A 14243-nucleotide genomic window follows, 5' to 3' on the forward strand; every position below is an offset into this window, starting at 1 on the left:
GTACATGTGTGTATAATGTGTGTATATGTGTGTATAAGTGTGTACAATGTGTGTATCTGTGTATAATGAGTGTACATGTGTGTATAATGTGTGTATATGCGTGTACAATGTGTGTATATGTGTGTATAATGTGTGTATATGCATGTACAATGTGTGTATCTGTGTATAATGAGAGTACATGTGTGTATAATGTGTGTATATGTGTGTATAAGTGTGTACAATGTGTGTATCTGTGTATAATGAGTGTACATGTGTGTATAATGTGTGTATATGCGTGTACAATGTGTGTATATGTGTGTATAATGTGTGTATATGCATGTACAATGTGTGTATCCGTGTATAATGTGTACATGTGGGTATAATCATGGAATCACAGACTAGTTAAGGTTGGAAAGGACCTCAAGATCATCCAGTTCCACACCCCTGCCATGGGCAGGGACAGAATTTTTACCGCATGGCTCAGCTTGGCTCAACTCGGGGGGGGAACAGGGAAACTGGGGCACCAAGGGGGTCTGGGGGATATCTATACATAAACATATACACATATATAGATACACATATATATACATGCACATCTATACACACACAGACACTGTTGGGAGTTTATTTTCATGTATATACACACAGTGCTGGGGTTTTATATATATATATATATATATATATATATATATATATATATATATATATATGCACACACAGAGTATACACACCCAGAGCTACACAAAGTGCACAGACAGTGCTGTTTCAAATCACACTGTTCTCTGTGTGTATAAAGCATGCATATATGTATTTATCTATAGATAGATTAAAGCCTGTGTTTTCATATATAGAGAGATATATAAAAAATAATTAAATCTAAAAAAAAACCAAACCCTGGCACTAACAGTATCTGTTAGAGTCCGTGAATACATATACACACTTACATATCTATATTAAACAAAAACCCAGCAGTGTGTGTATGTATGTGTGTAACTAGATAAAAAGCAGTGCCTTTTAGTTTGTGTATATACCTATAAAAACTCCACAGTGTTGGTCAGTGTGTCCCTGTGTGTGGTTGAGTTTATGTGTGTTTATATGTTTATGTTTATATATCCACATATAAAATTCCAGCAGTCTGTTAGTGTGTGTGTGCATGTGTGTGTAGATATATATAAAAACCCCATCATTGACTGTGTTTGTTTATATATGTAATATAAAAACCCCACCACATCAGTATCTGTTAGTGTGTGTGTATATAGATATATTAAAAAAAAAGCCATCACACTGTATGTATGTATGTATAAAAATAAATATATATAATATAAAATAATATAAACAAAATATAAATATATATAATATATATATAAAATCCCCATCAGTGTCTGTTAGTGTGCGTGCATATATATGTGTGTAGATATATATAAAACCCCCATCACTGACTGTGTTTGTATATATAGATTAAAAAAAAGCCTATCAGTCTATATATATATAAAAACCCCTATCAGTGTGTGTGTGTATGTGTGTGTATATATATATAAAAAAACCCTGCATCGGTGTTTGTGTGTATATATGTATATACATAAAAAAACCCTGCATCAGTGTGTGTGTATGTATAGAAAACCCCTGCATCAGTGTGTGTGTTTGTATATATATATATAAAACCATCCCATCAGTGTGTGTATATATATACACATATATTAAAAAAACAGCATCAGTATGTGTGCATATATATAAAAAAATCCCCATCAGTGTGTGTCTGTGTGTATATATATATAAAACCTCACATCAGTGTGTGTGCATGTGTGTATATATATACGTATATAAAACCCCATCACTGTCTGTGTTTGTGGATATATATAGATAAAAAAACCCGCATCAGTGTGTGTGCATGTGTGTATATATATATATAAAACCCCATCACTGTTTGTGTTTGTGCATATATATATAAAAAACCCATCAGTGTCTGTTAACGTGTGTGTATGTGTGTGTATATATAAATATTGAAAAAAAATCACTCTGTTCATGTGCGTACATACATATATATATATATACACATAAAACACCAACAGTTTGTGTGTGTGTATATAGCCCCAGCAGCATCTGTTCATGAAAATGCATGTATGTGTATATGTATATAAGTATATTCATGTGTATATGCATGCGCATATGTATATGAATATATGTATGTGCTTATATGTGTGTGTGTACATAATGTGTGTATATGTGTGTATACAACGTGTGTGAGTACAATGTTTATATGCGTGCACAATGTGTGTATGTGTGTACAATGTGTATATGTGTATAATGTGTATATGAGTGCACAATGTGTATATGTGTATAATGTGTATGTGTGTATAATGTGTATATGTGTGTGCATAATGTGTATATATGTGTATAACGTGTATATGTGTGTGCGTAACATGCATATGTGTGTATGTGTGTATATGTGTGTGTATAACGTGTATATGTGTGTATAATGTGTCTATGTGTGTATAACGTGTATATGTGTGTGCGTAACATGTATATGCGTGTGTATAACGTGTATATGTGTGTATAATGTGTCTATGTGTGTATAATGTGTATATGTGTGTGTATAACATGTATATGTGTGTGTATAACGTGTATATGTGTGTATATGCGTGTGTATAACGTGTATATGTGTGTATAACGTGTGTATGTGTGTGTATAATGTGTATTTGTGTGTATATGTGTGTGTATAACGTGTATATGTGCGTGTATAACGTGTATATGTGTGTGTATAACGTGTATATGTGTGTGTATATGTGTGTATATAATGTATATGTGTGTGTATAACGTGTATATGTGTGTGTATAACATGTATATGTGTGTGTATAACATGTATAACGTGTATATGTGTGTGTATAACGTGTATATGTGTGTATATGTGTGTGTATAACGTGTGTATGTGTGTAAATGTGTGTGTATAACGTGTATATGTGTGTAAATGTGTGTGTATAACGTGTCTATGTGTGTATATATGTGTGTATAACATTTATATGTGTGTATATGTGTGTGTATAACGTGTATATGTGTGTATATGTGTGTGTATAACATGTATATGTGTGTGTATAACATGTATATATATGTGTGTGTATAACGTGCATATGTGTGTGTATAACATGTATATGTGTGTGTATAATGTGTATATGTGTGTATATGTGTGTGTATAACGTGTATTTGTGTGTATATGTGTGTGTATAATGTGTATATGTGTGTGTATAACGTGCATAGGTGCGTGTATATGTGTGTATATGTGTGTGTATAACGTGTATATGTGTGTATATGTGTGTGTATATGTTTGTATAACGTGTATATGTGTGTGTATAACGTGTATATGTGTGTGTATGTGTGTGCATAACGTGTATATGTGTGTATATGTGTGTATAACGTGTATATGTGTGTGTATAACGTGTATATGTGTGTGTATAACGTGTATATGTGTGTATATGTGTGTGTATAACGTGCATATGTGCGTGTATAACGTGTATATGTGTGTATATGTGTGTATAACGTGTATATGTGTGTGCATAACGTGTATATGTGTGTATAAGCATCCCCAAAGCCGGTCCGGGCGGTTTTGCGCCTGCCCGCTCCGGTGCGGCCTGTGCCCACCAGGTGGCGCCCCACTCCACCCTGTGCGTGCTGCCCGCGGGCTGGGGGCGCTCTGAGGGGGCACGGAAAGAATCGGGGGGAAACGCAGAAAATAAACAAATTCTAAAAAATAACACCCCCCATCCCCCCCCCCCCCGCCCCGCAGTGCCGGCTGCGAGGCTGCGCTGCCACATGTGGATGCGGTAGCACATCTGGCGGTGTTTGCACATCTGGATGCAGCGGGCAGGGTGGCACAGTTGGCTGCGGGGGCACTTCTGCCTGCACTGGGATGCCTGGCTCTGGTGGACAGGGTGGCTGTGATGGCCAGGGTGGCGACAGTGGCCCACCTGGCTGCGGTGGCCCATCTGGCTGCGGTGGCCCATCTGGCTGCATAGCACTGGTGGCACTGGTGGCCATGGGGTGACTGCGGTGGCAGCTGCAGCAGACAGTGTGGCTGCGTGTGCCCATGGCAGGCCCGGCGCTGGCCGCAGTCACAGGCAGCCGGTGGGGCCGGAAGGCAGCACAATGAGCAGGGACTTATCTCACCCCACAGCCCTTCCTGGGGCCCGTGTCCCTCCCCCCGGCATGGGGCAGGCAGAGGCCAGCAGTGCCATGCGTGTCCCAATAGCGCTGGGGCAGGAGCAGAGCCGGGGCACGGAGGGTTCAGGTGCTTTATTTACAAATAGTAAAAAGCAAAATAAATACAAAAAAAAAGTCTTAAAAGTCCAACCCGGGGCAGGGAGGAAGGAGCAGGGGGTGGGGGGGAGGGACTGGGGCTGTGTTGCTGCATGGTCCCCAATTGTGGCCCCAGCAGCAGAGGGACACAAGAGGGCTGAGCCCTCTCCTGTCCCCAAAGGAGGTGGCAGGGGCCATAGCACCATAGGGACAGGCAGAGGGGACGGTGAACACCCCATCCTGACCCCCGGCCCTGGGGGTCCCCCGGGAGTTATTTTTCTCCCTCAGCCCCTGGATGAGGGGAGCGGGGAGGTGGGCAGATGCAGGGGTGCAGGAGCCCTGCGGTCCCACTGCAGCGCTCCCCAGCCAGGTCTGGGAGGAGGAAGAGGAGGATGAAGCCACCTTTGAAGGGCCCCCAGCTGCACCAAAGCCCAGCGGAGCCCAGGGCAGGGGGATTAGTGGGTAAATCCCACGGGATGCAGGAGCAGCCCCTGCGGCACCCCCGGCCGCATGCCCCGTGCATGCCCCACTGCACCCAGCCGCTGCGTCAGCACAGCGAGGACCCAGGGGACAATCTGGGCTCGCCCCCCGCCCCGCGGTACTGGGGGGGTCCCCAGCACGGGACGGAGGGGCTGCGCTGCTGGACCATGGTGGGGCCGGGGGAAGGCGGTGGCGGCGCGGAGCTCACTTGTGGGGCATGTCCTCCACGCTGACCCGGCCCCACACCCCCACCACAAAGGTCTCCACCTCGCACTCGTTGACGCCGCGGGCGATGCGGAAGTGGCCGCCCTCTCCCCACGCTGTGCCCCAGGAGTTGGCTGCGGTCTGCGGGGGGGACACGGCTCAGCCAGACCCCAAGGAGCCGGATCCCCGCTCCTGCAGCCCCCCCCCCACGACCCCAGTGGCTGAGCCCCGGCACACTCGTGGCACCCACAAGCACTCACCCAGTATTTCTGGGTCTGGCCATCGGGAAGCTGCTCTTCTCCCCACCTGTAGGAGGAGAGGAGGGCGGTGAAAGGGGGTCCTCCCCATGAGCCCCATACTGCGGGCATCACCTCATCCAGCACCATGATAGCGGGGTGCTGTGCTCACCCCACTCCCTTCCCAGCCTTGGCACCTCCCTGCGGGCCCGCACAAGGTACAGAATACAGGCAGGTACATTTAGCCACGGGGAGCAGGAAGGAAGCTGCTGGAATCTGCCTCTCCAACCCTCCTCCCTCTGCACGTGCTGAGCACTGCACACTCGTGGCTCCTGTGCCCCCCCCTCGCACCCTGCACCCTCCTTCCCCTCCCGCTTCCTCTCCCTGCCCGGAGCAAGGGGACACCCCCCACCTACCCAGTGATTTTAACGGAGTGGGTCCCGTGCCTCTGGTGCTTCGGCCCCTTCCCCTCGGCCACCGGCGTGTGCCGATAGATCCCGCTCTTGTACATGAAGAAATCCTCGTGCACCTCCAGGATGGCTGCAGGAAGGGGGAGAGGGCTGGGACCCGTCCTGAGGGAGCGGGTGCCGAGATCCCGGGGCTCCAAGTGCCTCAGGAAGAAGGATGCGGGCACCAGGGACACGGGGGTTACCCGGCAGGAGGGAGGGCAGGGGCCGGATGCCCCGCGGGGATGTGACCGGACTCGGAGGAGGATTAACGCCATGAAATAAACCAAACCCAGGTGCCAAGGCAGAGATTAAACCCCTGGGGTTAATGAGCACCAAGCGCAGGTGCGGGCAGCGAGAAAGGGCCGCGGGAGCACGGGGTAGCACTGAGCAGGGGAGGAGCTGAGGGGGGAGGCCGGTCCCGGGCAGAGCGGTTCATCCCCCCTCACCCCCCAGCCACTGCGGCGCCAGCTCTGGGGCACACGGCCCCTTACCTTGCACAGGACCATTTTCCAGCAGCTCCTTCATGATCTCCTTCTCCTGCAAGCACAGAGCTGGGATGGTGCCAGGGCCAGGACCCCAGCACTGCCCTTCCCACCCCCTGGGGATCAGAGAAGCATGGAATGGTTTGGGTTGGAAGGGACCTTAAAGCCCATTCAACCACGGGCAGGGACCCCTTCCACTGGAGCAGCTTGCTCCAAGCCCCTGTGTCCAACCTGCCCTTGAACACTGCCAGGGATGGGGCAGCCACAGCTTCTCTGGGCACCCTGTGCCAGCGCCTCAGCACCCTCACAGGGAAGAGCTTCTGCCTAAGAGCTCATCTCAGTCTCCCCTCTGGCAGGTTCAAGCCATTCCCCTTGCCCTGTCCCTACATCCCTTGTCCCAAGCCCCTCTCCAGGTTTCCGGCAGCCCCTTCAGGCACTGGAGCTGCTCTCAGGTCTCCCCTTCAGGAGCCTTCTCCAGGCTGCCCCAGCCCAGCTCTCTCAGCCTGGCTCCAGAGCAGAGCTGCTCCAGCCCTCACAGCAGCTCCATGGCCTCCTCTGGCCTTGCTCCAGGTCCCTCTTGTGATGCTGTCCCAGAGCTGGATCAGGGCTGCAGGGGGGTCTCCTCAGAGCACAGCAGAGGGGCAGGATCCCCTCCCTGAGCTGCTGCTCATGCTCTGGGGGTGCAGCCCAGCACAGGGCCCGCAGGCACCCATGGGTGGGTGCTGTGGAGGTGCTGGTGGAGGAGCAGCTGCTCCAGGGTCTCCGCAGTGGGGTTTTCCCAGCTTCATTTCCAGCCTTGGCTTTCCCAAGGAAACCACCCTGGGCCAAGCCCCATCCCGCTCCCCGCGGGCACTCACACTGGAGGAGAGGCGGTAGGCAGGGGTGGACTGGTAGATCTCGTTGGCGTGGGTCTGCGGGTTGGGGCAGTGAGCGGTCGCCTGCCGCTTGCCCCGGCCCGTGGAGCGGCTGTGCATCATGCAGGGCTGAGCGGCCGGGCGGCTCTCCTGGCTGGTGAAGGGGTAGCACTCATCCGTCACCACCCTGGGCGCAGGGACAAGCACAAGGAGGGGATGAACCAGTCGGCTCCATCCGCATCCCCAAAAGCCGCTCTCCACCCCACCTGGGCACCTTGCTTCCCGCTGGTACCAGGGGCAGGATGTGCATGGAGCAGCCCTGGGCTCTCCACAGGTAACCAGAGCCTTGAAGCTCCTTATCCCATCCCATCACCCTGCCCCATCCCATCCCCACTCACCCTCGCCTGCGCAGGTACCACCAGGCGCCATCCAGCCGCCCCCCGCTGCAGCCCCGCTGGTTGCGGGTGTCGCAGGACAGGAGGTTTTGGGGTGACAGGGCGGGTGTCATGTGTCCCATGGAGTGGATGGAGATGCGGTCCGAGGCGACGGCTGGGAGCGAGCAGGGGTCAGGGAGGTTCAGCTGCTCCCCTGGCTCCTGCCCTGCCCGCAGCCCCACAGCAGGGCTCTGTCCCCACCGACTGCCCCATCCCACCCCATCTCACCCGCCGTGGAGAAGGCCCAGGAGCCGGCGCAGTTGCCCTGGTCCAGGGGCTCATGGATCATCCCAGGCCACTTTGCAGCTGCATCGAAGTGGCGAGGCAGCACCTCATTGGAGTCCATGTTCATCTATGGGAGCCAGAGTGGAGGGGCTCTCACCACACAGGGACCCTCCCCTCTATTTCTCCTGCTCCCAGCATCCCAGGACTCCCTCTCAGGGTCCCCAGCCAGCATCATCATCCCTGTGACCCCCTGTAGGACCCCTCAGGATGGGGATACCCAGAGACCCAGCCAAATATGACCGGGATTTTGGTGTTCCAGGGGAGGTGAATCCCTCAACTTTCCCTAAACTCAGGTTCTTCAGCCCCAGCGGCTTCTTATGTGACACCAGCACCAAGTGTCTGGTCTCATGCACCAACAAGTGCACGGCACTGGGTGTCCTGAGCCCCTCATTGTGGCCTCTGGCCGTTGACTCAGGCCCAGCCTTTCCGCTCCTGGGGAGGATGCGGCCACGGCCCCGGCGTATCCCAGCACAGGAAGCGCCTCTAAAATTAAACCTCAAGGCCCCGGCTCTGGGCGTGCGCGGTGCCTGCCCCCCACCAGCACCCACGGCCCCACATGCTGCCCACCTCAAACGGGAGCTGGGTTCGGATGCAGTCAGAGGCACCCCACTCGCAGTGCGCTGGTGCAGCCGGTTCTGCTGACTCAGCACTATGGGGCTGGCTTTCCGATGGGAAACCAGTACGGAGGAGAAGGGGAAAAAACAACACTGGCAGCGCAGGGATTGTCAGGGGGAATGTGCTGAGCTGCTGTCTCCAAACACAAGGGCTGCCTGTGGCACCCACCCGGCACAGCCCCTTCCCAGGACAGGGGACACAGTGGGGACATCACCCAGCCAAGGGGATGCTGAATCTCTGCGTCGAGCCCTGGCATGCCTCTGCTTCCCGAGCACCCGCGGGGACTCACCTGCATCTCGTTCATGTTCATGACGGTGGGAGAGGGCCGGAAGGTGCCCAAGCGGCGCTGGATCCCATCCTCCAGGGTCATGCCCCAGAACTGGCTGTAGTTGGTGGCTCTCCAGCTGCAGGGGAGGACGGGACATGGCTCAGGGGTGCCCCGAGAAGCACTGAGGGGGGAGGCAGCCCCTCCTCACCCTCCGGTGCCTGCTCCTTACCCATAATTGCCCCTGTTGACGGCGTCGATCAGCTCCCCGTCCATCAGGCATGCGTGGTCCTCGCACTGCCACTGCCCGCCGGGGCTGCAGGTGCTGCAGAGGGGATGGCACCAGAGAGGACAGATGGGGAGGGATGATGTCCTTGGGGTGACTGGGGGGGGCTGAATGGGTGTTGGTGCTCCCAAACCAGGCACTTTCCGCTCTTGAGGGCAGCCAGTGGGGGTTTGGAGGTCACGCCGTGGCTCAGCACCACGGGACGGGGTGAAGCTGGGCCAGGGACAGCCCTTGGCGAGGCCCTGGGGACAGTCCCAGAGGGCAGCCGGAGCATGGGACAGAGCGCGCTGTAAAGCAGCCAGGGCTGCAGCCGCTTGGACACCAGCCCGGGGCGGGGGGGGGGGGTTGGGGCTGGAGGTGCCCCCCCGGAGGAGCTGTTTGTGCCCCATGGGGAGCCCCGCGGGGGGGGGGGGGGCAGTGCCGGGTGCGGGGCCGCGCTCCCCCCGCACTGCGAGCAATGCCTGGCACGCTCCCGCGGCCCCGCCAGCTTCCCGCCACGCTCTTCCCTTTTAAGGAGCCCTCCAGGCCGTGTCCCGGCAGCCGAGCCCTGATCCCACCCACGGCACCTGCACCCCATTCACCCCATCCCCTCCCAGCCCCGGCACTGGGGACTGCACGGGAGCACCTCAGGGTGCAGCCGGCTGGGTGCCCACAGCACCTCCCTCGGCTTCACACTGCCCCCTTGACAGCCCCTAGATCCCGCAGGAGCCAGGCAGGGATAAGGTCTGGGGTGAAGCACTCCTGGAACTGCTGCTCTCCATGTGCCAAGTGCGGGGGAAGGATTTGGGAGCAGAGCCTCAGCCCCCCAGGGCAGCGCTGGTGAGGATGGGATGCAGCATTCTTGCCAGTGCACAGCCTGGGGACCTCCACCTTCCCCGAGGCTTTGGGTCGTTCTCCAGCCCCACAAACCTCTGCCCCATGGTCCTGGAGAAACCCCAGGCAGCACCAGAGCTTCATGGAGGGGTCGGGCTGGCTTTTCACCTGCAGCTCCGGCGCACACGCCTGCCCACACATGCCCACACACGTGCTCGTGCCCTCACACATGCCCCACATGGAGCCTTTCATTCCCCTTATCTGCTGCATCGCTGCGAGGCAGCCGCTGGGGCTGCTCCCCGCCGGTTCCCCTCTCCCCCACCTCCAGGATGCCATTAATACCATTCCCAGATAAACCCCAAGCTCTGGATAACGCAAACAGCGAGCTCCTGGCACGCAGCACGGGTGCGATGGCTGCAGCGGCGCCGGGCTCTGGCCGCGCAGGCACGTCCCGTCAGGCTTGGGCAAGCTGGGCTCGGACCTGCGCGGCCAGAGAAGCCCCGGCAGCCCGCAGCCAGCCCCGCCACGCTCCACCAGGCCAAGCACTGGAACATGGGAGCGGCTCAAGGCCCCGGGCTCTCTGCTTGGAATATGCTGGAGCAAAGCACTTGGCACCGGCGCCCGCCACCCAGCTCGGGCCCCCCGACGCCCTTCCGGAGGGCAGGCAGTGGTGCCGCAGCACCGGCAGCACCGGGGCACTCACCACAGGTTGCAGTTCTCCCGGTACGTGGCTCCGGTGGGATAACTGCGGCCAGCACGGGCACAGCCTGGATGGGAAAAGGGGGAGCCCCAGTGAGCACTTGGCACCAGCACCCCCAGGGCTCCAGGAGGTAAATACCGAGGGGAAAATAAATGAGGTCCTTAGAGCCAGGCAGGTTCCTGGGTGCATCTCGGCACCTCCACACCTGTGATGGGGACCAGCTCGTGCCCCACGGCGCAGGGGTGGCTCGGCAATGGGAGGGTTAACCATGGGGCTGCGGAGCACAGCCTGGCGGGACAGGGATAAAGGGGCCAGTTGTGCCCGGGAGCTGGCGCTGCTCCGCAGGGACTTCTTAGAAAGCCTTGTCATGCACGGGGGGGCTGCACGTGCCCCCCTCTCGCCCCCATCCAGCTGCCGGAGGGGTTAAGTCAGGGCCAGCATCTGCTTGCCCCAGACATGACCGGGGATGTGTCCCCCCATACCCCTGCTCTCCCCACAGGTATGTGCGGTTGGAGCTGCCCCTCTGACCCCCACAGCCCGTGCTGTGGGGAGGCACGGGGGACGTGCTGTGGGGCCATGGGCTGCTCCCAGACCCATTTCTGGGACACCCCCCCCCCCCCCCATAGGTCCAGAGCAACCCTGCAGCGAGGACAGGGCCATGGGTTTCCATATCCAGCCACATCCATGACCCCAGCAGCATCACACAGCACAAGGGACCTGTCACCCAGAGCCCCCTGCCCGGCTGGACCAGGGGCTGCCTCACCCGGAGCTTTGGGGAAGGGGGGCGGGATGCCCAGGCAGTACTCCCAGAAGTCGGGGCAGCAGTCGGACACTGTTCTGTTGCAGAAGAGGTCGCAGTAGCAGAGGGTGTCGTGGTAGGGCACGGTGCAGGCGTCGTCGCGGCCGTGGCAGCACACGTCCCCCCGCTGGCAGTAGGACCCTCCGGCATCATAGACCCCGTGCTCGTAGAGGCCGGGGGCCAGCTCCCGGCGGGTGCGCACCCGGGAAGCCCGGGACGCCTGGGCCAGCAGCCAGAGGCAGAGCAGGGCCCGCATGGTGCCAAGAGTGTCCCCAACCTGCAGCCGCTGCAGAGGGAGGGCAGTGAGCACGCAGGGGATCTCCGCACCGACACCAGCCCCATCCTGCTGAGACCCACCCCAGAGCGCTGCCCACCTCGCCCCAGCCCTGCTCTCCCCCGGGACGCTCCACGGTTCACGTTTGTTAACTCCCCGTGAGACCGAAGTGGCTCTGGGCACCCAAAACACCGCTCCCCCCTGGTGCCCTTCGGGGGGCCCTGAGCCCTCCCACGCCCCTTAACCCCCTCTGCTCCAAAAGCAAAATCCATCGGGAAGGGGCTGCCCTGGGCACCCGGGGGGGATACCCGGCTCCAAACCCCGGCACCGGTCCAGCCCTAACCCCGGTCCCCAAGTGCGGGGGGAACCTTCCCTTCGCACCCAGCCCCGTCCCGTCCCGTACCTGCCGCTCCCGCGCCGCCTCCGCCGAGCGCGTGCCCCGGCCCCGCCGCTCCTTATAACCGCGCCCCGGCCGGGGGGAGCGGGGAGGCGCCGGGGCAGCCGCCGTCGGCCGGGCCGCGCTGCCCCTCCCCGGGCGGGGCGAGGGTCGGGCTCGGGGCTCCGGGCTCCGGGCTCCGGTCGGGGCGGGCGGGAGAGAGAAGCGCGGCCCCGACCCCCCCGCCGGGGTACCCAGCGGCACCTCCTGCCCTGCGGACCGGGGTTCCCCGGGTCCTGCTCCCAGCCCCGCGCCTTCACAAACTGGGGGGGTCCCGGCAGCCCCGGTGGCACCCAGCGGGGTCCCTCTGCTGCCTGGGACGTGGAGGGGAGCGAGGGGAGCCCCTCGCCCCTCGCAGCACCCCAGCTGCAGGTGGTCGGTGGATGCAAGTGACACAGGGAGGGATGCAGACAGAGGGACACCCCATCGCCGCCCAGGGCACGGAGTCGGTGTCTCTTGGATTCAGCCCCACGTCGAGGTGCTGAGGACCTGGGAATGGGGGTCTTGGCCACCCCACAGGTCCTGGTTTCCCCTGCAGGCCCAGCGCTCACTGCAGCGCTTCAGATGCCCACCCCAGGGCTCTTGCCTTGTCTCTGCCCCACAAGGAGCATCTCCCAGCTCTGCCGAGGGATTCCTCCTGGTTCCCATCTGCAGCCTGTGGGGAGGATGCTGGGACTCATCAGGGTGTGCTTGCACCCCAAGACCCCATATACAGGGAGCACCACATCCCACTGGGCATGAGAGCTGCCAGGGACCCCAGGGTGCTCTGAGTGCCCAGACAAGGGTCCTGCAAGAGCCACATCCAGAGACCCCTGCCCAGCTCCTCGGCTGTTGTTCTCAAAAGGGCTTTTCCTGGAAGTGTGGCCTTGGGCTGGAGCTTGAGCTCGAGGGCTCTGGAGTGCCTCAGGAAGGAACTGGGTCCAGCCCGGAGTCCGGCTGTCTCCATGACTGGACTGCCAGGAATTCAGTGAGTCACAAATTCCCCAAGACCCTCAGGGAACAAAGCAGAGCCACTGGCTAAAAGGACATCCCCAGCTTCTGCTCCGGGTCCTTGTGCTGCTGCCAGGCAGCTCCCTGGCAGCGGCTGAGGATGCCGTGGGGTGCTGCCAGCAGAGCTGGCCCCTTCCCATTGCAGCCCCCATTCCCCCCACAGCAGATAGGGGCTCGTGAGTGGCAGCGAGAGCAGCAACAGTCCAAGTGCTTGTGACCCCCCTTTGCTTCCTGCACCATGCTCTGCATGCCAAGTGTGGCTCCTGGTGGGACGCAGTGATGCAGCACTACGGGGTCACAGTTTGCTGCCTTCTCTGATGCCAACATCTCCCCCACTGCGTGGCCATGCTTCGGGGAGTGCCAGCCTCTGGCACACGTGGGGCAGCCAAGGTGGACGAGGGCAAAGTCCAGGTGGGGCACCTTGGGCTCACGTGGCTGCAGGAAGCAGAGGAAGGAGCTGTGGGTTGGCATCGTGCCTGTCCTGCCCTCACCCCTGCTGCCTGTGCTCTGCAGGAGAGCAGGTCCCACCTCTGCATGGAGATGTGGAAAGAGCCCAGAGCCAGGTGGGTTGGTCCTGGATGCCCCATGGAGCAGCAGGGACGCACTGAGCCGCACCATTGCACAGCGCAAGGTGAGCACCCCAGCGATGCACAACCCCGTGCACGAACCCTCCAAACCCACCCTGGAAAGCCACCGATCAGGCCAGGGAGCCGGGCAGTTTGCTCACACGGGGCTTTCCTGCTGCATCCTGGCTCCCCCTTCAAAGCCTCTGCTTCAAAGCAGCGTAAGCAGGAGGTGCGCAGCGTCAAGGATCCCCAGGGATCACCCAGAGGGTCCAGGGGACCGGAGTCACCCCAAAGCCCCCATCCCAGCAGGCTGGGGCAGTGCTGGGGGAAGTGGGGCCAGGGCAGGGAGGCGCTGGCCCCCACAGTGCTCCGAGCCAGCGCTGAGTTTGTTGGCAAGAAGCAGCCAGGAAAGGCAGGACCGACCTGCGGCCGGCCCCGGCTTCCTCCCCGGCCAGCACCGGGGCAGGGCGGCGCGGGAAGGGGCCACCTCGAACCCCCGACACTTGCAGGCTGGGGCTCACATTGTCCCCACGACCGCCAGCGCACAGGGATGGGGTGAAGGCTTTGTGGTCCCTTGAGGGGTTGTGGGGTCCTGGGTAAGGGGGCCGCACCCCCCACCCCTCCGTGGTCCTGTGGCAGCACCATCCCCCCTTGGGGACACACTGCGACACTTCTAAAGAGGCAGATGGGACACAGCGACCCTCTCAGGGGGTCCAACCGCAGGGCATCAGCCCCTCTGCCGCGGCATCGCGCCTGCAGCCACAGGCACGCAGCGCCGTGGATGTGGGGATTGAGCCGGAGTCGGGGAC

General features: G+C 58.0%; 1 protein-coding gene across 1 annotated transcript; it reads right to left on the reverse strand.

Annotated features, from left to right (window-relative positions):
- Positions 1–4248: 4248 nt before the first annotated feature.
- TINAGL1 (tubulointerstitial nephritis antigen like 1) lies at positions 4249–13215 on the reverse strand. Its single transcript, XM_062620831.1, has 13 exons — positions 13194–13215; positions 11846–12090; positions 11133–11454; positions 10373–10436; positions 8803–8895; positions 8595–8709; positions 7634–7757; positions 7370–7520; positions 6975–7158; positions 6127–6172; positions 5603–5726; positions 5211–5256; positions 4249–5091 (listed from the first exon to the last, which is right to left on the reverse strand). Exons 1-13 carry the CDS (start codon positions 13213–13215, stop codon positions 4951–4953), a joined length of 1677 nt encoding a protein of 558 aa, XP_062476815.1. The 3' UTR covers positions 4249–4950.
- Positions 13216–14243: the final 1028 nt, after the last annotated feature.

This window comes from Pezoporus occidentalis, unplaced genomic scaffold (assembly GCF_034315485.1).
Source record: "Pezoporus occidentalis ecotype Australia unplaced genomic scaffold, CSIRO_AGI_Poc_V1 ctg223, whole genome shotgun sequence".
Classification (NCBI taxonomy): Eukaryota; Metazoa; Chordata; class Aves; order Psittaciformes; family Psittacidae; genus Pezoporus; species Pezoporus occidentalis.